At 44.4% G+C, this 20,162-nt stretch overlaps 1 protein-coding gene across 6 annotated transcripts in view; it reads right to left on the bottom strand.

Annotated features, from left to right (window-relative positions):
• CTDSPL (CTD small phosphatase like) overlaps positions 1–20,162 on the bottom strand; it is an 86,643-nt gene that overhangs the window by 51,701 nt on the left and 14,780 nt on the right. For 3 of the 6 annotated variants that reach the window (XM_065050347.1, XM_065050348.1, XM_065050349.1), the window contains exon 1: positions 5,389–5,431. The exons of the other annotated variants lie outside the window; for them this stretch is intronic. In XM_065050347.1, coding sequence (XP_064906419.1) covers positions 5,389–5,416 — 28 coding nt within the window. In that variant the 5' untranslated portion in view covers positions 5,417–5,431. Of the gene's footprint in view, positions 1–5,388; positions 5,432–20,162 lie in introns of those variants that run through there. 6 annotated transcript variants of the gene reach the window in all.

Below are 20,162 nucleotides of genomic sequence, written 5' to 3'. Positions count from 1 at the left end.
CAGCCTCGGATCATTCCTGTGGCTCCTCTGGCCCCTCTCCAGCAGGTCCATGTGTGTCCTGTGCTGAGGAACCAGAGCTGGCCGCAGTTCTTGAGTTGGGTCTCACCAGATCTCACACGGGAGCCCAAACCAGATGAGCAATCCAATACATTTACTGCACTTCGATGGAAAATCCTAAGCATGTGGACCCATAAACATTAAATCTAAGTCTATACCTTAAGTACATACCTCAAGCACTTAGAAGATTTGCCCCTTCTCCTCTCCCGAAAACAATAAGCTCCAGTCTCACAGAGGCCTAGTCAGGCCCAGTCGGCCCCACTCGGCATCGCTCCCTCCAGCCCTTTCTCGCTCCCCGCGCGGCTCTGACCGAGTCGGGCTTTGCCGGTTCGCAGTTCAAACGCTCACACGGGCTCTGCGAGCAGGTGTTCCCACAACAAACCCCCCTGCCAGGTGGATCGTAACTCCAAACGAGACAGAGGAGGAGCAAAGCAACAGCCATTTCTAACCGAAGAGCGTACGGGTGCCTCTGGGACACCGGCAGCAGAACCTGCGTGGAGAAAAGCATTGCACCGGCCACAGCTGCTATTCTAATAGCTTTAAAACCCCCTTTTGGCCCAAATAATTATGTCTTGTACTATAACGTGACACAAGCGATTTTTAAAGCTTTCTTCCTGCTACTGATTGCGATCAGTTTGGGCAGAGCCTTTCCCTGCCCATTGAGCTCCCTCTGCATATTCCGTTTATTACTAAAATCTAAACAGACTCGTGCACTTGAATTAATCTCCCGAAGCTACACAGAGCTAAAGCAGAAAGGCACTGCATGCCTGCTGCAAAACAAGATAAATATCTGGCATCTCTCCCACTCCTACGTAACCAAAACGAGGAGGACAAACAGCTGCGTATCAGCTTCATTACTGCCCTTCTTACACGATCCTGTTTTTCTTGGGGACATAGGAGAACATTACAAGAGAAATGCATGACCAAAAAGGATTTTCCCAGAGCAGAACTGCACAAAGATCAACAGCACAAAGCTGGACATGGGTCTTGTAATACTACTTGTAATACTCTCCTCCAGTAATAACTGTGTCCGTGTCCCCTCCCACGGACCCAGGACAGGCCAGGAACTCCAGCCCTACAAAATAAACAAAGCGAGGTCCGGTGTGGCTTCAAATCTGCCAAAAATCTCCTGCCAAGACCCAGAAAACCAGCGGTGAGAAGTTGCTGGGTGGTAACAGTCTCCACATTCAACAATTATTATTAGTTTTTAATTCTATCTTATAGCTGCAGCTAAATTTCTATGGATATTCTCCTCAGCCTCCTGGTCGCTCAGTCATCAGCCCGGCAGCTTTCACAAAGCCAAGCTGATCAGCACACGTAAAACGTAATTAATCTGATTATTCTACGCTATCACCCACCCTAAAAATGCCAATTTGTTGTTAATTCCCCCCGCTGAGAGCCCCTGGATGAGTAGCTCAGCTGTTTATATTGCAAACATTTACAGTTAGGGGAAAGATCAGCACCATCCCCCACATGGCTGCTTTTAGTCTTTCCTGTAAGTCAGCGGAGTTGGCCAAGACCAGAAACAATCCATCAAGTTTGCTTATCCTGAAAATGCTGCAAAATAACCCCTGCGATTTAATCCTTCTGCTCCTCGTATCAGCGCGACTATTTCCTAACCACCCCGGGCTGTCCGTCCGCGTATCCAAAATACAAATGGGAAATGTTGTTCATAGGAGAAACAAAATAAAAGGCAGGACTAAGGCTCAACGAGAGGTTCCAAAGCAAGGATGGACTGGACACCAACCTCCTGGGGCCACAATGGGCTGCTGGGGGTACCCCAGGTTTGCAGACTCCAGCAAGAAAAACAACACGGTGCAGAAAATCTGATCGTAGAATCATTTGGTTGGAAGAGACCCTAAAGATTGAGTCCAACCATAATGTCAATCTAGCACTAAACCACGTTCCTAAAAGCCTCATCTTTGCAACACCTGACGCCAGAACGTTTAATAGAAGATGATTTGCCCTGTACCAGCTCAAAGCCCACAAGATAATTCACAGGGGAAAGGGTTCACACAAACAGGGCAAAGCTTCTCGATGGGCTTTCTCCGCAGGTTTTTTCCTTCCTCCTTTCACCACGAGGTCAAAGTGAAAATTTTCATACAGACGATGCCTTGGGCACATTATCCACAAAACTCTATTTTTCCCTCATTTGAGAAAACTCAACTGTTCAACGACGATATTTAATCCACTAGTGAACATTTATCAGTGAGTTCAAGCATTGAAGAGGCTGTTTCATCCCTTCCCTTAATGAAGGACGAGCACAATTTCCAAATACCTTTGACGAGCTGCAGGTTCAAACACGTTTCACCACCATCCGATAACAACGTGGGGTAATTATAACACTTGTGTAATGTTTGTGCCACAGGTTTAAAGTTTCCCACCACTACCCCAAGGCTTCTGTTCAATCCCAAAGATACGCATCTAACAGTAAGAGAAAGGCAAGTTGTACTAATCTGGACATTCCTCCTGCTTTTCTGCTCATGGTACAAACATCTGTATCAGCTTGTGTTTTATGGCACTGGAAAAATCACAGCAAACGTTAAGGAATGTGGCTGGAAGTGAATATGTAACAAATAAAGGCTAGAAACACAGTTTTTCTTGCAACCGCAAGTTTTGGATCCTGCCGCTAAAACAAAAGACAATACAAAAACCCAAGTGATGCCAGAAGGTACCAACTGCTCCAAGTGACAACCAGGGACATCGAATTGAGGTTGCCTTAAAACTTCGGATCGAGTGACAAAAGACAATACTGTATTGTACTTCTAACCAATTAACACAAGTCTAACGAGAATTGGATTCACTTTTCTTCTCCAGTCTAAATTTCCTTTTTCCTTTGGATTAGTGGCTTCGTATGTTTTGTGCAAGGGTTCCTTGTCTATACAGTAACTTCATAAACCCAGGTTAAAAAACACCTATGGAATATTTCCTGCTTCATTTTCATTTAGGTAAAGCACACACCGCCTGTCACCAGCAGCTTGAGGCTGAATATATATTAAAAATTGAAGAGTGCTTGTATAATTTAGTAGGAAGGTCTAGAGGAATCACAGTATCACAGTATCACAGCATGATTGGGATTGGAAGGGACCTCAAAAGATCATCTAGTCCAATCCCCCCATGGAGCAGGAACACCCAGGTGAGGTCACACAGGAACAAGTCCAGGCGGGTTGGAATGTCTGCAGAGAAGGAGACTCCACAACCTCCCTGGGCAGCCTGGGCCAGGCTCTGCCACCCTCACTGAGAAGAAGTTTCTTCTCAAATTTAAGCGGAACCTCTTGTGTTCCAGCTTGATCCCATTACCCCTTGTCCTGTCATTGTTTGCCACCGAGAAGAGCCTGGCTCCATCCTCCTGACACTCACCCTTTATATATTTATAAACATTAATGAGGTCACCCCTTAGTCTCCTCTTCTCCAAACTAAAGAGCCCCAGCTCCCTCAGCCTTTCCTCACACGGGAGATGCTCCACTCCCTTCAGCATCTTTGTTGCCCTGCACTGGACTCTCTCCAGCAGTTCCCTGTCCTGCTGGAACTGAGGGGCCACAACTGGACACAATATTCCAGGTGTGGTCTCCCCAGGGCAGAGCAGAGGGGCAGGAGAACCTCTCTGACCTACTGACCACCCCCCTTCTAATACACCCCAGGTACCATTGGCCTTCCTGGCCACAAGGGCCCAGTGCTGGCTCATGGTCATCCTGCTGTCCACCAGGACCCCCAGGTCCCTTTCCCCTACACTGCTCTCTAATATGTAATTTCCCAACCTATACTGGAACCTGGGGTTGTTCCTGCCCAGATGCAGGACTCTACACTTGCCCTTGTTAAATTTCATCAGGTTATTCCCCGCCCAACTCTCCAGCCTGTCCAGGTCTCTGAATGGCAGCACAGCCTTCTGGCGTGTCAGCCACTCCTCCCAGCTTAGTGTCATCAGCAAACCTGCTGATAGTGCACTCTATTCCCTCGTCTAAATCGTTAATGAATATATTGAATAATATTGGCCCCAGTACTGACCCCTGAGGCACTGCACTAGATACTGGCCTCCAAATACTTAGCTTGTAATATCCTGACTTTATTCCCTTTTCACAGGTAGCAAAAATTCCTGCAGTGGTATCATAGACAGTTTTATCCAACATATTCTATATAGAAAATACTGCTAGATGTGGTCCTTAACTTTTTAGTAACAATTTAAGCTCGGCCTTCCACAAAATACAGTTGTGGCGTTTGGTGTTTGGTTCTGATTAATTACAGATATTTTTCTTATTAATAAACTAATTGTTGCATAAGTAAGGCAATGGAAAAACATCTTCGGAGGGCTCCTGTCTGAACACGCAACGCGGTAGTTTCTTTTTCCTTGAGTCACTTCAGGCAAGTAAACCAAACACGATCAAGGAATGTGAACAAGCATCAAACAGCACAAACGAAAAATATCATTAAAGGTGATGTCACTTGGCTTGTCCTCCTTGGTTATAGCGATAGGACGGCAAATATAACCGCAAATGTAAGTTTACACCAGGTTTCAAATGTTCCATATTGAAAGAATTGATTGTATTACATAATGCTAAACAGCTTGAAATGTTTTCCCAAATTCCATTTACATGCCGCGGACAGAAAAGCTCTCACGGATTATGCCTGCCTTAATAAACCAAAGGAATATACACATATATGCATGAATACATGATGTGCATATGCACACAGCTGGAAAAGCCAGCTTGAAAGTGGTACGAGTAACAAAACCACGTAGCCCAGCCCTGTATTCAAACCAGATAATAACAATAATACATCTCAGACACAGACTTTAAAGCAACTTCAAGAACCAGTCGCTCTGTCACTCCAGAAAGCAAATTCTAACTAGAATTACTCCGACTTTTTCCTGGTAGGAACTGCATTTCAGTAGCATTATACGCACTATTCCATGATCCTATCACCTTATTTTTGACAAAATTCTGGCGCTTTTTCCCTAAAGAAATTCCAATGGTACTTGCATGCACCACTCTGGTATTGGCAAGAGATGAAGTCCCTTATATATTTTTTTTTCTGTGCATATAATGTATTCTTCAAGTTCATTTCTACCAAGGGGAGGAAAAAAGCTCTCAGCTTTGCTTTCCTCATGAATTATACATTAAGAATTTAATATTAGAGAAAAAACACCTCCTTTTTAAGCCCCCACAAACAGTATTATATTTGCCCTATTACTTTGAAAAGACGCATGTGCACATTTAAATCAGGGTAAACCATTAGCTCCTGCTTTCCCATAATTAAGCTGTAAGAACATATTTCACCATCTATCAGCCCAATTCTAAAACAATGGTGTATGGCTTTATAAAGATAATCACTTACCATACCCACAATAAGGAGTATAACACATTTTGGTCCATAACTCAGGGTTATAATCCCAAGCGGAACAGATTTTCTCAGCCATTCATGAAAACTGATTTGTTTATGTGAAGGAGACAAGAGAATCCTGATTTCAAGTGGGCATCTCCAGTCCGCATCACTAATAGGCTCCGTAAATATAACCCAATCCCACAGGCAAAACCATTTGCAGAAGCAAAAAACATCATGTAAGAGAGCAAAATAACCACCCGTCAAAGGGATGAGAACTTCTAGGAAGAGAAGAGACCTTCTAAGAACAGCATCAATCTTGTGCTACTTGTCTTAAATCTTATTCTGCCGGCTCCCGCGACGGCCTCAGGGCTCCTTAGTCCTCCTCAGGCTTCAATAAAAATAAACCGACTGCGGAATACGAGCCCAGATGTTTCAGAAATCAGAAAGCAAGGAGTTCAATTATCCCGCTGCCATGGAAGTATTTGTGTTTGCGTCTGGCGCTATCGCCGAGCTCGCTTCCCTGGAGCCTTCAAAGGACAAATGGAGCAAACGAACTTCCTTGTCTTAATTTTCCACGCGTTGGGAGGATCGGTAGAAGGAGGGAGTGATATCAAGGGCAAAAGAGTCATTTTTATTAAGGCAATGGAAGAAATGTTACGGACAGGGGGATTGGAGTAGATGATCTTTTGAGGTCCCTTCCAATCCCTAACATTCTGTGATTCTCTGACTCAACTGCAACAACAGGTTTAATTCAACTTTCAGCCCTATTATCCTTTAAATATATCTTTTAATTTCTCTAAGGTATCACATTCCACACAAGAGCGGGTACTTGGCTCGTCACCATAGAAAAGAGAGTAGGAAAAAAAGAGTTCTCCTTTACCTAACTTACTACAAACCCCTTCAATTTTAAGTTATCGGCATTCCAAGGTTTCGCTCTGGGGTTGGATTTCCAGGCGGCTCTACACAAAAAGAGAAACCCAAGGTGCCCGACACGGGAAACTGAGGCTCTCGAGTGCCTGATTTGCAATGAATGAGCTTGGAAACCCCACCTGGCCCTTCCCAGATCAGAGATTGTGGAGCGAGCTGTAAACTTGAAAGACACAATGAAAAACTAATCACATTCCTAAGTGAGCTTTCCAAGGGCCCCGAGGTCCCCGCGAGGCTTTGGGAACAGCCCTCCCATGTCACTGGGCTTTGGGGTGTTCAAACCTGCGGCTCTTTGACTGCAGACCGGCCAATTCCTGCTGTTATTCTTTCTCCTGTTCTCCTGCTTCTCGACGTTTGCTTTCATCTCCAATAATAAAACTCATACAAGAAGCTCTTTTAACCTCAACCCTCCCAGAAAGAAAACCCTTTCCCGTTACTTTCTGAACTGTTAAAAATCACAAACCTCCCGCGTTCGGCTCAGCGAAAGGGCGAATTTGCTCTGACAGTGACTGTCCCCAATGTCCCTCGTGTCCCCCAGCAGCTGACAGGCAGCAAACCGCGGTGTCTATGTTTGGCCATTACCCTTTTTTCCTTTTGGCCGGCGTCTCGGGTTCCTGAGCTCCTCTCCCCTTATACAGGAAACTGGGGCCTCAAGCTTAATCCTGCACATTCAGTTCTCTTCCAGCTACTGCTACAAACATGTTATCCCAGGGAAAAAAAAAGCAAGCACTGGAAGCTCTCGCAATCAAATCTTCACTAAATTTCTCCGCAGTGAGATTATTCCTCCCTGTTTCTGGGAGAAAACTGAAGGAAAGAAAGATTAAGAAGATCCTGCAGCTGAGCAAACACACTAAGTGTTACTTGTGGAGACAGAGGGCAGATAATCCAAATGTGAAGCAACAAAACTTGCAAGGCCACTGCAACCAGATAACCGCAAACGTCTCAGTATCTTTATTCCTATGTTTTGACATCAGGCTTCAGTCGCCTCATGTGAGTTTTATGCAGTTGTAGGTTCACCGGCTCCTGTGTGGGGTTGGGGAAGCAGCAACAACCACGGGTTTTCAGGAGACGAGTGGGAAGATGTGGTTGCAAGTGGCGAAACTTGGTTACCTATGAACCCACGGCAGCAGGTCAAGAGGGCTGAAGGGAGGAAGGAGAAGCCTACAGCTCTAATTTATCCTCTTTTAGGCTGAAATAATGGGACTTTCTGTGCACGGAGGCACCCACCCCCACTCCTGCTCTCTGGACTCCACTATCACAGAATCACAGAATGGACTGGGTTGGAAAAGACCTCAGAGATCATCAAGTCCAACCCTTGGTCCAACTCCAGTCCATTGACTAGATCATGGCACTAAGTGCCATGTCCAATCTCAGTTTAAAAACCTCCAGGGACGGTGAGTCCAGCACCTCCCTGGGCAGCCATTCCAATGCCTGACCACTCTCTCTGAACAGAATTGCTTTCTAATCTCCAGCCTAAATTTCCCCTGGCAGAGTTGAAGCCCATGCCCCCTTGTCCTATTGCTGACTGCCTGGGAGAAGAGACCAATCCCCACCTGGCTAGAACTGCCCTTCAGGTAGTTCTAGAGAGTGCTGAGCTCAGCTCTAAGCCTCCTCTTCTCCAGACTAAACAAGCCCAGCTCCCTCAGCCTCTCCCCATAGGTCTATCAGCCCTTTCCACACCCAAAACATCTTGTTTCCTTCCCAGCCTAAAAGGGTGAATCTCCTTTTCCTCTCTCTTGCCCATTACAACTCTACTGGGACCACCCCAGCGTGTTTCAAGCGGAAGAAAACAAAAACCCCAACCAAAACCGTCCACTCTCTCCACCTTGCAAAGCAGCGTTTTGTAACGTTATTTGTGTTATTTGCAACCTCCCAGCAGCTTCCTCAGTTCCTTCTTCCTGAACCTCACAGCCTAAAATAGAGCAAAAAAAACCCCTTCCTGTCATCTTTTCCAATTATTTTGGCACGTCCTCAATTACCAACTCTAGGTAAAACTACTATACTACACATAAAGACATCTGCAATTTGCTTAATTGTACACACGGCACTTCCAAAGGGTAAGATCGCCCAGTTCCCAGATTCACTGGTTGCTAAGATCAGCAGCCAACTCCACTATGGTTTTTACTGAATTTATTTTAAATAATTTCATAGCATTGCAGACACAGACAGCACAGCAGCAACTTACTGTGGACTTACACACTGACTGTTGTATATCAAGAGCCTCATCGAAAGGAGCTGATGGATCTTCTGATGCCTGTGGTCTGAATGAAGCTGATACTTCTAAACACCCATCGCTGTATCTCACATTCAGAGACCCCACAGCCATGTTTGATAATACAGTAGCAAGAAGAGGTGGGAAGAATGGAAAAGAAGTGACTATACATAGATTAACTACACGCAGAACGAACCACATCAACACATCTTTTCTATATTAAAGAAATGTATGCTGATAGCAGCACTACCGTGATTTATGCTGGCAAACTACCTGTTGAAATGCAGTCACATCAGTCACAGAAACTACAGACAGATATAGAAATAAATCAAATCAGGATCCAGTCTTTTAGTGTGGGTTGAGTTTTCTAGTCCGATTTCTTACCCCCTGCTCCTTGGAAAGCTCCTGAATCCAAACCCAGCGCTCAAGGCTTTACACAGCAGTTCAGACCAAGTCTTGCCAAACCAGGGTACAGCAAATCAGCTGTCACCTTGGAACGTCTGAACAGGCACAGAGAGTCAAATCTAACTGCTACAAAAATCTCAGGGTTTTCTACAGCCCAGCGAAACAACGGGCTGTCCTACCCTGTTCGCTTTTGCAGTCCATTATTCCATCAACTTTTGGAATAGTCTGAGCGAATAGCACGAAAATCACAGGATATACATTTAGCTCATCCAGCCCCTTTCTATATTTAGTGGAAACACCCAGTATGTCTTTTATTTCAGTACCTGTGGATTAAGTATATTCTCACTCAAGCCTGTCCTGCCATGCCCCCTCCAAGGCCCTGAGTTATCGATACAAAAGCTTCTGCACCCATGTTATAGTTTATACGCAGAACACGTTTTTTTTCCTAGTTTAGAGCCTCAAAAGCTTCACTTCAGCTCATGGTAACCTACTAGTTTTCCCTCTCCTTGTTACCAGGTTACAGATATAAGTTGAGTTTCTTGGACACGTTTTATTTCCTGAAAAAGAAAACTCTGCTGGATATCATCCGTTTCCTTGGTTTCTCGCAATATTTCTTAGGCTTCCATGTTCCTTTCTGAAAACTGAAATTAGACATTATGAATCAGGCAGCCTAAGTATTAAATCCATGTTTTAGAAGCTTATTTACTTATGTCAAAGGTAACGGCTCGGAGCTCTGAAGTTGTACAGTTTCACACCAGCCACTAAGCAACCAGCGATTGAATTTGCCATCTGCTCTCAATTAAAGCCTCAGCCAAGGACTGATACAAGGTTCCCTTCCCCCAGTTTAATACAATATTTTTGTGTCAGAAGTTGGTAACTTGCTTTTCCTGCAGAACAGCAAAGCAAATCCATTGTCTTCCTTTTGTTACAAGACTCACCGATTCTTTGTATTCCCCACAGCCACTGCTGGGTGCATGTTCTGGCAAGTGCAAGTCGCAGAACATAAAAAAACTAATTTTAAAAAATTAAAAGCAATAATAAAAATATCAAAGAAGCAAAAATGTTATTTTAGACGTATCCCTGCTCAAATTATCTCCATAGGAAACTAGGTCAGGTTTTCTGCAGGCTTCCTTCCTTCTTGTGCTGGAGAAACTTCTCAAGTGAGTGAGTTATTCTATTTTCCATCCTTCATTTGAACTGGGACAGTCTGTGCTTGTCTCTGTAATGAAAAATGCCCTTAAACTGCCACCTCATCTTAAGTCCTCTTTATCTGCATCTGTGACAACTCTGAGTCACGTCTCCCACTTCTCCGAGTTTCTTGAGCTTTGCCATCTTGTAGCTCGCTGATTTTCATGTTTTTGGGACTGAATTCCCTGATTAATGCCACCATCTCACAGTCACCCTTTCCAGCCACCTTCCACTTCTGTGCTCTCCTGAGCAAGGTCACAGCTTTAAGGATTTCTCTCAGCTGCTCTTCCTACATCAAAACCTGGTAGAACACCGGGATGTTCTGGACGTGTCCTGCTCTACTCCTTCCCCAAGTGTCTACTAGCAAAAATAAACCCACTTCACCACCATCATGTGCGGTTTGAATCACTCTGAGTCTTATACAAGGCATGTGCTAATTGCAAGATGTAATCAGGTACTGGAGTGAAAGCACAGTGCAGATACAAAGACATCCAAGAAAAACCACCTACCACGATGTGACTGTACTGGCATCAACACCAGCGCTCACACTGGCCCAGGTTGGCCAGAGAGGTGGTGGATGAACCATCCCTGGAGACATCCCAGGCCAGGCTGGACGGGGCTCTGAGCAACCTGAGCTGGTGAAGATGTCCCTGCTCATGGCAGGGGTGGCACTGGATGAGCTTTGGAGGTGCCTTCCAACCAAAAATATTCTATGATTCTATGAACTGTGTTTCTTTATAACTCCATAAATGAAGCACAAACATCTAATTACTATGTCGTAAAGATCCACAGGAAGGCTGTTGGGTGCCTCACCACGTAACAGAGCTGACACTGTCCCTCCACACAGGTACCAAGCGAGGACACTGAAGAAGGTACTGCCCTGTCATGTACCACACTACAGGGCAGCAGCCTCCAAAAAGCAAATGCAAACATTATTTATGTGCTTTGTATCATCTTCACTGCTCCTGTTCATACAAGTACATCTTAGTCCACCCTAGGGTACATGCAGTGTGAATGCCGACCAGGACGTCTCTTCCTGCATCTCCCAGCATCTCCAAAGTGGACATTTGACTTAAAGAAGTGTCATTGTCACAGCTGAAGGACTTTACTCACACTGGAATTCCCTCCTCTCACAGCTCCTGTATCTTCCTAGATCTGGAGCTCTTCAGCTGGAGAAGAGAAGCTGAGAGGGGATCTCATCAATGTTTATAAATATCTCAGGGTGGGTGTCAGAGGATGGACCAGACTCTGTTCAGTGGTGCCCAATGACAGGATGAGGGGCAACAGGCATAGACTGAAACACAGGAGGTTCCATCTGAACATGAGGAGAAACTTCTTTGCTTTGAGGTGCCAGAGCCTGGCCCAGGCTGCCCAGAGAGGTTGTGGAGTCTCCTTCTCTGGAGACATTCAAACCCACCTGGACACCTTCCTGTGTGATCTGCTCTGGTGACCCTGCTTGAGCAGGTGGGTTGGACTGGATCATCTCCAGAGGTCCCTTCAACCCCAACCAGCCTGTGGTTCTGCGCCTGCCCCTTGCAGATACTCTGACAACCGCAGCTTTTATCACCTCTGCCGCAATGTGTGCTTTGCACCGATGCTTTTTCACATATGCACAACCCATCTCTGATCTTTCTAAACAGACAATCACCCTAACGAATCTGCACACCTACATGAAATACAGAAGTTATAGTGAGAGAAGTACATATTGGTCCTAAAGGGATGAATCTTACCTTCTTACCAAGACAATTTCAGGTTGTATTTTCAGAGTCTAAGATGAACCAGAGAGGCAGTGACACACAGAAGTGATCTGTAATTCTGCTCAAATCCCCATCAAAGCACCTCTTATAGGACACTCTTCTCCTTTCAATCAAATGAATACCTAATTACAGCTTTTTGCCTGTGTAGCAAAGCTGCCCCGTCCCCTTTAAGAAAGTTGTCACCAAGACCAGTGTTCCCACTCCGTGACCAACTCCGCTGAACTTAAAGTATTTTTGTTTGGTGGGGTTTTTTTAGTGCTTTTTTGTTTGTTTGTTTTAAGCTTTTCTCCTGAATTAATTCTGAATTTAAATGCCTTGGAGAGAGGATAAAAAAAAAAGCTTTGCGCAATTTTGCACTGTTTCTTAATTTGATTTTGCAGACAGTGTGGAGAATTGGTAAAAACACAGGCCCACAGGCTCAGCAGCCAGTGAAACAACTCTATTTCCTTTGAGTTCTTCTTATAGAATACAAACTGACCACCAACATTTAGATCAGTATTAAGCATCCTTACGAGAACAGATAGAAATTATATTGTGGTTGTTGCAAGTTGATTTAAAAGCAAAACAACCAAACAAACAACAGCAAAACACACTGATGAGGATTATCATGCAGTCACAGAATAGTTTGGGTTGAAGGGACCTCCAAAGCTCACCCAGTGCCACCCCTGCCATGAGCAGGGACATCTTCACCAGCTCAGGTTGCTCAGAGCCCCGTCCAGCCTGGCCTGGGATGTCTCCAGGGATGGTTCATTCACCACCTCTCTGGGCAACCTGGTCCACTGTTTCACCACCATCAGTGTCAAAAGTATCTACATCCAAATATTCAGTTTAATAGGAAGCTTATACATTAATAAATATGAAGAACTGCAGAATTCAAGGAGTCCAAATAAAGGAAACAGAATGGATGTTCGAGACTGATGATGCTCACAGCTCAGATAGACACCAAGAGGTTCTCATCACGTTTCAAGCATCCACACACAGAGGAGATTCCCCAAACTCACAATAATCTCTCATAACAACCAACATTTCCACCACCATGCTGAATCTGTAACAATCATCTGACACCCAGTCATGCTTAAATCTGTTCGGCTTTCTGCATATATGTATACGACAAGCAGATGAAGAGAATCGCATTTGTAACAATGAATGAAATTACTACGGGCGCATTTGTGATGTTCCATGTCAACCTATCAGCTTTTCAACATGCACAACCACTTTCCCATCGTGGCTCGCTAGAGACACCAGTAAAAGCCACCGCAACAATTCACAGCGTGTTTGGCACATTCATCTCTTTGGGTAACTCATGAAGTCAAAAAAAGTGGGATAAAGGACAATATGTAAGGAAAACCAGTGTCATTTTTGAAGACAACAGTGAAAGGTCACACTTAACATATCTCCACCAAGTGCCCTCATGATCCCTTTTTTAAGAAATAATGCTGTGATTGTGTTTTATAAAAAGCAGATGCGCATTAAGAACACAGTTCTTTAAGGACAGCAACGTAAGGAATAAATATTAACCAAACTCCAAACGCCAACCATTGGTTTTAGGAAACAAGAAGCCCATCAAACATCAGATGAACAACTATCGGCACCGAACTCCATGTCTCTGTGCCCAGGGGGACCTCATTTATTTCAAGAACTTTGGAAGCAACTTTCCTGAAATACTTCAGAGTCCAGTATTTCCAAACGCTTTACATAAAACTTTACATGGAGCACAGTTGGGAGATGCCCAGGAGTCCTATATTTTTGGGGGTATAAGTCAAGATAATAATTGTAAAGAAGACGCTATTGATGAAAGGCCAGAAGATAAACAACCGTGATCTGTTCTACGTTAAACCTGATTTCAAAGGGAAAAGCTTATGAAGTGCATTTAAAACCAACCAAACTAAAAACTAAAACCAACCAAGCAAGACAAACCCAAACCACACACTGTTCTTCCGCATAACACAACCCTTATTGAAGCTTATGTCCAGAACTGGGGCCAAACGCACACGAAGAAACACAGATGAGGCTGCAGCAACTTGTCAGATTGCGTTGGAAAGATCCTTACCTTTTTAAAATCAGTCTATTTAAGTCAAGCACTTAACTCCATGGATATAACACCCATTGATTAGCTCCTATTTTTGCTGAAAAGAGCCCCACAGCAAACCCTGAAAATAGCAGCAGGGCCAGGATTCCAAATGATTTTCAGTAACACGCCAAAAATACGCAGTTAAAGATTAACTTCTTGCCTCCAAAAGCAAAGACACTATTTTAACTGTTAATCTACCAAACTGCGGTTGCTAAAGAGACCTCTGCTTATCCATAAGGGAAACATATAGCACAATATATGACAAAGACATACCAAACTATGCAGCAACTAGCGACGTAGATTATTTTGGTGTTAACACTGTTTTGCAACATTTGGCAAAGATGGAAAAATAATCCCCCCCCCCCCCGGTCAACATGAATTTCACTGTAAATGCTTCAGTTTTGGCCTTGCCATCCCATAGCAAAGAGCACCAGGGGATTGGCTAATCCACTTTCAGATAGATTGATTTCTATTTGTTTACCTCTCTTGAATTAATTGCAAAACTGTGCCTGCCCTCCCCTGCCATTACACTGCAGAATAAAGGCTGTATCTCATTACACGGCTTAATGATAATCTTAATAATACTGTCACCAAAACTAAATAAAAACCAGCCAGAAAATGTGCTATTGAGTGTGACAGTGTGCCCAAATAACGTGAGCAACCAAAGCAGTAATTAACACCAATTGGTTTACTTGACAGAATGAACAGAATATAAGCAACTTGCTATCATGATACAGTTTAAAGGGGATGAGTTGGCTTCTCAGGGACTTGTTGGTGTCATAGCATTGAAACAAAGGACACGACAAGAGGTGAAGCTGAGGCTAAAGAAACAATAGGTCAGAATTCAATTAGCAGATAACTAGAGGATTTTTTTAAGATAGCATTCAGGGAGATTTTTCAAATGACGGACAGATTTTGTACAGGAATATCGACCTAAAATACAAATAAAAATACAAAGAACCCCCAGCACTAATACCACACAACAATAATTCCTTCTTAGGCTCAGCAGTTGTTTTCTATAACCTCAGAAGAGCCTTTTGCAAGGGCTAAATTCCCTTTTTACAGGTGAGAAAGTCAGGGAAGCAAAGTATGAAAAGAGAGGACTTCTGTCAGCTGCAAATACTGGTTTATATCCATATATTTGGAATAAATAATAAATACATATATCTTGAGGGCTACAAACTCCAGCCTGACATTCACATTGTCTTTTGGGACCTGCAGAAGGGTTGAAATAGCACCTCAAACCACCCAAGTCTTCTATTACATGCTGCTGTTCTCTCAAAGCCCAACCTCCTTCCTCTCTACATGAAGCCCACACATATATCACTTTAATCCCAAATTCTATTTTAAGTCATTATGCATTTGGGAAAAAAACAAATAACATGGAAAATAAATGTAAAAAGTTGTCAGATGACAATTTATTTTTAAAGGTAACTTTAAAATTGACCTGTTATTTAAGCTTCTTGTCCGTGAACGCTGTTTATGGAACATCAGGTAACTTGTGGATAGGAACCATAACTACCCAGGTACCATTAAAGTCCTCAGATTAATATTTGATAGAGCGGCGACACTAGTGCCCAGAATTTCCTCATATTAATAATCTACCATATCAGAAATATCACACTAACTACTACTGAGATTATATAGGCTCAGATTCTGTGTGTTATACAGAAAATGTATCAAACCGCTGTGCAAAATTGTTGCAGGGTTATTATGAAGTGCCAAGTCGGATGATAAAGGCAAAGGATCGCATCTAAATTCTAAATCCAGACAAATTTAAGTCGTTTTCAAGGTTGAATGTGAATATACACTGAGTTACAACAGCAAACTACTTGGGAGTGAAACCACTGTGTAGTTAGGACCATATTTGTCAAGCAGTGAAAAATACATGTAAAATAATAATAATAATAATGATGATAATAATAATAACAGCATCTCATTATTTCCTTTTCCACCTTTGAAAAGGTGAGTGACAGCACTATAATCTTCATATATACACAGTTTGTCTCCAACCACAGTGAGCATCTCTAGGTATCCTGTAGGATGCTCTCATAAAGAGTGGATAAAAATACCAATGAAACGTACGTTTTTTGGTTGGTTGTTTTAGTTGTTTGTTTCATGGGCTTTTTTTGTGTACGTGTGTTTCTGGATGCGTTTTTTCTTCATTTTGGGTTCTTTTCCTTCCTTCATTTTGGCAAGTTTGGTTTGTTTTTGCAGAAAGCACATCTTGTTGCACTATCTGAAACAGGAACCGATGCAGCATCTCTATTAACAGCACCTCCCGAGCTCACCCATTTCTAGTTTTCCAAACAGACTATTTTCTACCTGCTTTGGCTTTCCCTGTGATGAACAGATATAATCACTAACACTGTAAAATCACACTCCCCATCTCCTTAGTTTTACATTGCAGCTCTTACTCTAACACACAACAAGGCCAAGATGTAAAACCACAATTACACAATCTGCTAAAACTGGCAGAACTCTTTTCCACTGAGCGCAGGGTCCCATCTTCCCTCTGTTGATAAAATTAACCCCCAAAAAAGGGGGGAATGAAAAGTTCATGGATTAATAGAATGTGTTCACTGAAACACCTGAATCTGCTGCCTCAAGAAACACCATGTAAAATTCTTAACAGGAGTGCTGGAAAGGAGGAATGTCTCCTCCAAATGTACTCACCTTCTATAATGATTTCATGTTTTTTTGACACATAGTGTTAGTTGAAAGTAGGATTTCATTGATTTCAAAAGCTGCGCATGCACAACAGGATAAGGACCTTCAACAGAATCCCAAAATGTCAGGGATTGGAAGGGACCTGGAAAGCTCATCCAGTGCAATCCCCCCATGGAGCAGGAACACCCAGATGAGGTTACACAGGAAGGTGTCCAGGCGGGTTGGAATGTCTGCAGAGGAGGAGACTCCACAACCTCCCTGGGCAGCCTGGGCCAGGCTCTGGCACCCTCACCATGAAGAAGTTTCTTCTCAAATTTAAGTGGAACCTCTTGTGTTCCAGTTTGAACCCATTACCCCTTGTCCTATCATTGGTTGTCACTGAGAAGAGCCTGGCTTCATCCTCCTGACACTCACCCTTTACATATTTATAAACATTAATGAGTCACCCCTCAGTCTCCTCTTGTCCAGCTCCAGAGCCCCAGCTCCCTCAGCCTTTCCTCACACGGGAGATGCTCCACTCCCTTCAGCATCTTTGTTGCCCTGCGCTGGACTCTCTCCAGCAGTTCCCTGTCCTGCTGGAACTGAGGGGCCACAACTGGACACAATATTCCAGGTGTGGTCTCCCCAGGGCAGAGTAGAGGGGCAGGAGAACCTCTCTGACCTACTGACCACCCCCTTCTAATCCACCCCAGGTACCATTGGCCTTCCTGGCCACAAGGGCCCAGTGCTGGCTCATGGTCATCCTGCTGTCCCCAGGACCCCCAGGTCCCTTTCCCCTACACTGCTCTCTAACAGGTCATTCCCCAACTTTTACTGGAACCTGGGGTTGTTCCTGCCCAGATTCAAGACTCTACACTTGCCCTTGTTATATTTCATTAAATTTTTCCCCGCCCAACTCAGCCTGTCCAGGTCTCTGATGGCAGCACAGCTTCCAGTGTCAGCCCCTCCTTCCAGCTTCGTGTCATCAGCAAACTTGCTGACAGTCACTCTATTACCTTGTCCAAATCATTAATGAATATATTGAATAATATAGGCCCCAGTACTGACCCCTGAGGCACTGCACTAGATAGAGGCCTCCAATAGCACCAGAGGCAACAGATCCAAGTTGCAATGGGATAATTCCTCCTAAATCTTCAGAATTACAGTGATAGAGTGAAATCTCCATCCTTGAAGATCCTCCAGACTTGACCAGACGACGCCCAGATGTCCTTTCCCACCCGAATCACCGTACGGTGACACCACCTGCCACCATAACACACCCCAAGGGTGAACAACAGCCATTTGTTTGTGTCCTGTGTACAGATGTGACAACTCCCAGTTATTTAAAGAATTACACACAAGTACTGAGGACGGCTAAAATGCCACTAATGGGTTAAAAAAATACTACCTTGAAAAAGAATCACTTTATCACTAGCCTGTCAGCCTTGTATGAACAATAAGCCTTTTCTTCTACATTCTTTTATGTAGCAGAAAATTAAAGCTGAGTATTTTCAGTTTGAGAAACGATATTGCCAAATAAGAGAACCTAGAAAGGGTTCCTGTGACATCTGAAAGGCGATTTTTTTCTTAAACTGACATTTCCATCACACTGAATTCTTTAAAAGCTTTCCTGCATCTTTCCTCCAGTTCTCTGTTAGTTACCTCATTCTCCTTTTCCTCAGTTTTCCATTTACCCCAGAAATATCAGCTTATCTTCTTTTTCCAGATTCTTACTGTTTAGCCATCCTCATTCCCTTTAATCTTTTCCTGGGACATTAACAGTAGAGGTAGAACAAAAATATCACAGCCTGGCAGTAGAAATAAACCGAAATAACACACCATCTCGCTAATCACTGATCACAGAAAAAGGGTGAGAAGCCTTAGCATCTCTCTAATTGCTAAATGCCTCGTAAATATTTACTAAATTGCAAACTTTCACCATGAATCTTGCTGTGTCAAGATCCAGCATTGAGCTGAATTTTATCCTTAGTATCGCAGATCAGCCCCATTAAAGTCACACTGAGCATACAGATGAGCTTACGGAACGATTATATCCGATCCTAAAGTAGAATTTCAGAACAGAAGTTTAAACTTGGCTGTAAATTCAAGCCCCACAACCCAAAACGCACAGCAAGTATCACAGAATCACAGAATGTCAAGGATTGGAAGGGACCTGGAAAGCTCATCCAGTGCAATCCCCCCATGGAGCAGGAACACCCAGATGAGGTTACACAGGAAGGTGTCCAGGCGGGTTGGAATGTCTGCACAGAAGGAGACTCCACAACCTCCCTGGGCAGCCTGGGCCAGGCTCTGCCACCCTCAACGTGAAGAAGTTTCTTCTCATATTTAAGTGGAACCTCTTGTGTTCCAGTTTGAACCCATTACCCCTTGTCCTATCATTGGTTGTCACCAAGAAGAGCCTGGCTCCATCCGCCTGACACTCACCCTTTATATATTTATCAACATGAATGAGGTCACCCTTCAGTCTCCTCTTGTCCAGCTCCAGAGCCCCAGCTCCCTCAGCCTTTCCTCACACGGGAGATGCTCCACTCCCTTCAGCATCTTTGTTGCCCTGCGCTGGACTCTCTCCAGCAGTTCCCTGTCCTGCTGGAACTGAGGGGCCACAACTGGACACAATATTCCAGGTGTGGTCTCCCCAGGGCAGAGCAGAGGGGCAGGAGAACCTCTCTGACCTACTGACCACCCCCTTCTAACCCACCCCAGGTACCATTGGCCTTCCTGGCCACAAGGGCCCAGTGCTGGCTCACGGTCATCCTGCTGTCCCCAGGACCCCCACATCCCTTTCCCCTACACTGCTCTCCAACAGGTTGTTCCCCAACCTTCTGTACAGCAGTAGGTACCTGTATTAAGATTACTCCCCTCGAGCTAGAGCTTAAGCTCACACTAAGTCCTGCCCAGGTGCTAAGTACCTGGGGGATGAGACAAGATTGTAAAATACAACAGCTCTAAGTTCCCAAAAGAAGGAGAATGGGTGTGAGAAGGAGGGAAACCCCACAAGCAGAGCTGGTCAGAACCCCCATCCCACACACGGCCACACAGCTCTGAAAAGGGGTCTCACAGGACAACAGACTGGTTGGAGTTGGAAGGGACCTCTGGAGATCATCCAGTCCCACCCACCTGCTCAAGCAGGGTCACCAGAGCAGATCACACAGGAAGGTGTCCAGGTGGGTTTGAATGTCTCCAGAGAAGGAGACTCCACAGCCTCTCTGGGCAGCCTGGGCCAGGCTCTGGCACCTCAAAGGAAAGAAGTTTCTCCTCATATTCAGATGGAACCTCCTGTGTTTCAGTCTGTGCCCATTGCCCCTCATCCTGTCATTGGGCACCACTGAACAGAGTCTGGTCCATCCTCTTGACACCCACCCTGAGATATTTATAAACACTGACGAGATCCCCTCTTAGCTTCTCTTCTCCAGGCTGAACAGTCCCAGCTCTCTCAGTCTCTCCTCATAAGAAAGATGCTCCAGACCCCTCAGTATCTTCATAGCCCAAAGTGTCTCCATCACCACCATCCTTCCCTCCACTGCTGAGAGCAGCTCAAGCCAAGACCCAAATCACT

This window comes from Columba livia, chromosome 2 (genome assembly GCF_036013475.1).
Source record: "Columba livia isolate bColLiv1 breed racing homer chromosome 2, bColLiv1.pat.W.v2, whole genome shotgun sequence".
NCBI classification, from domain to species: domain Eukaryota; kingdom Metazoa; phylum Chordata; class Aves; order Columbiformes; family Columbidae; genus Columba; species Columba livia.
Note: the sequence above shows the minus strand (reverse complement) of the source record. Positions and strands in the feature narration are given on the sequence as shown.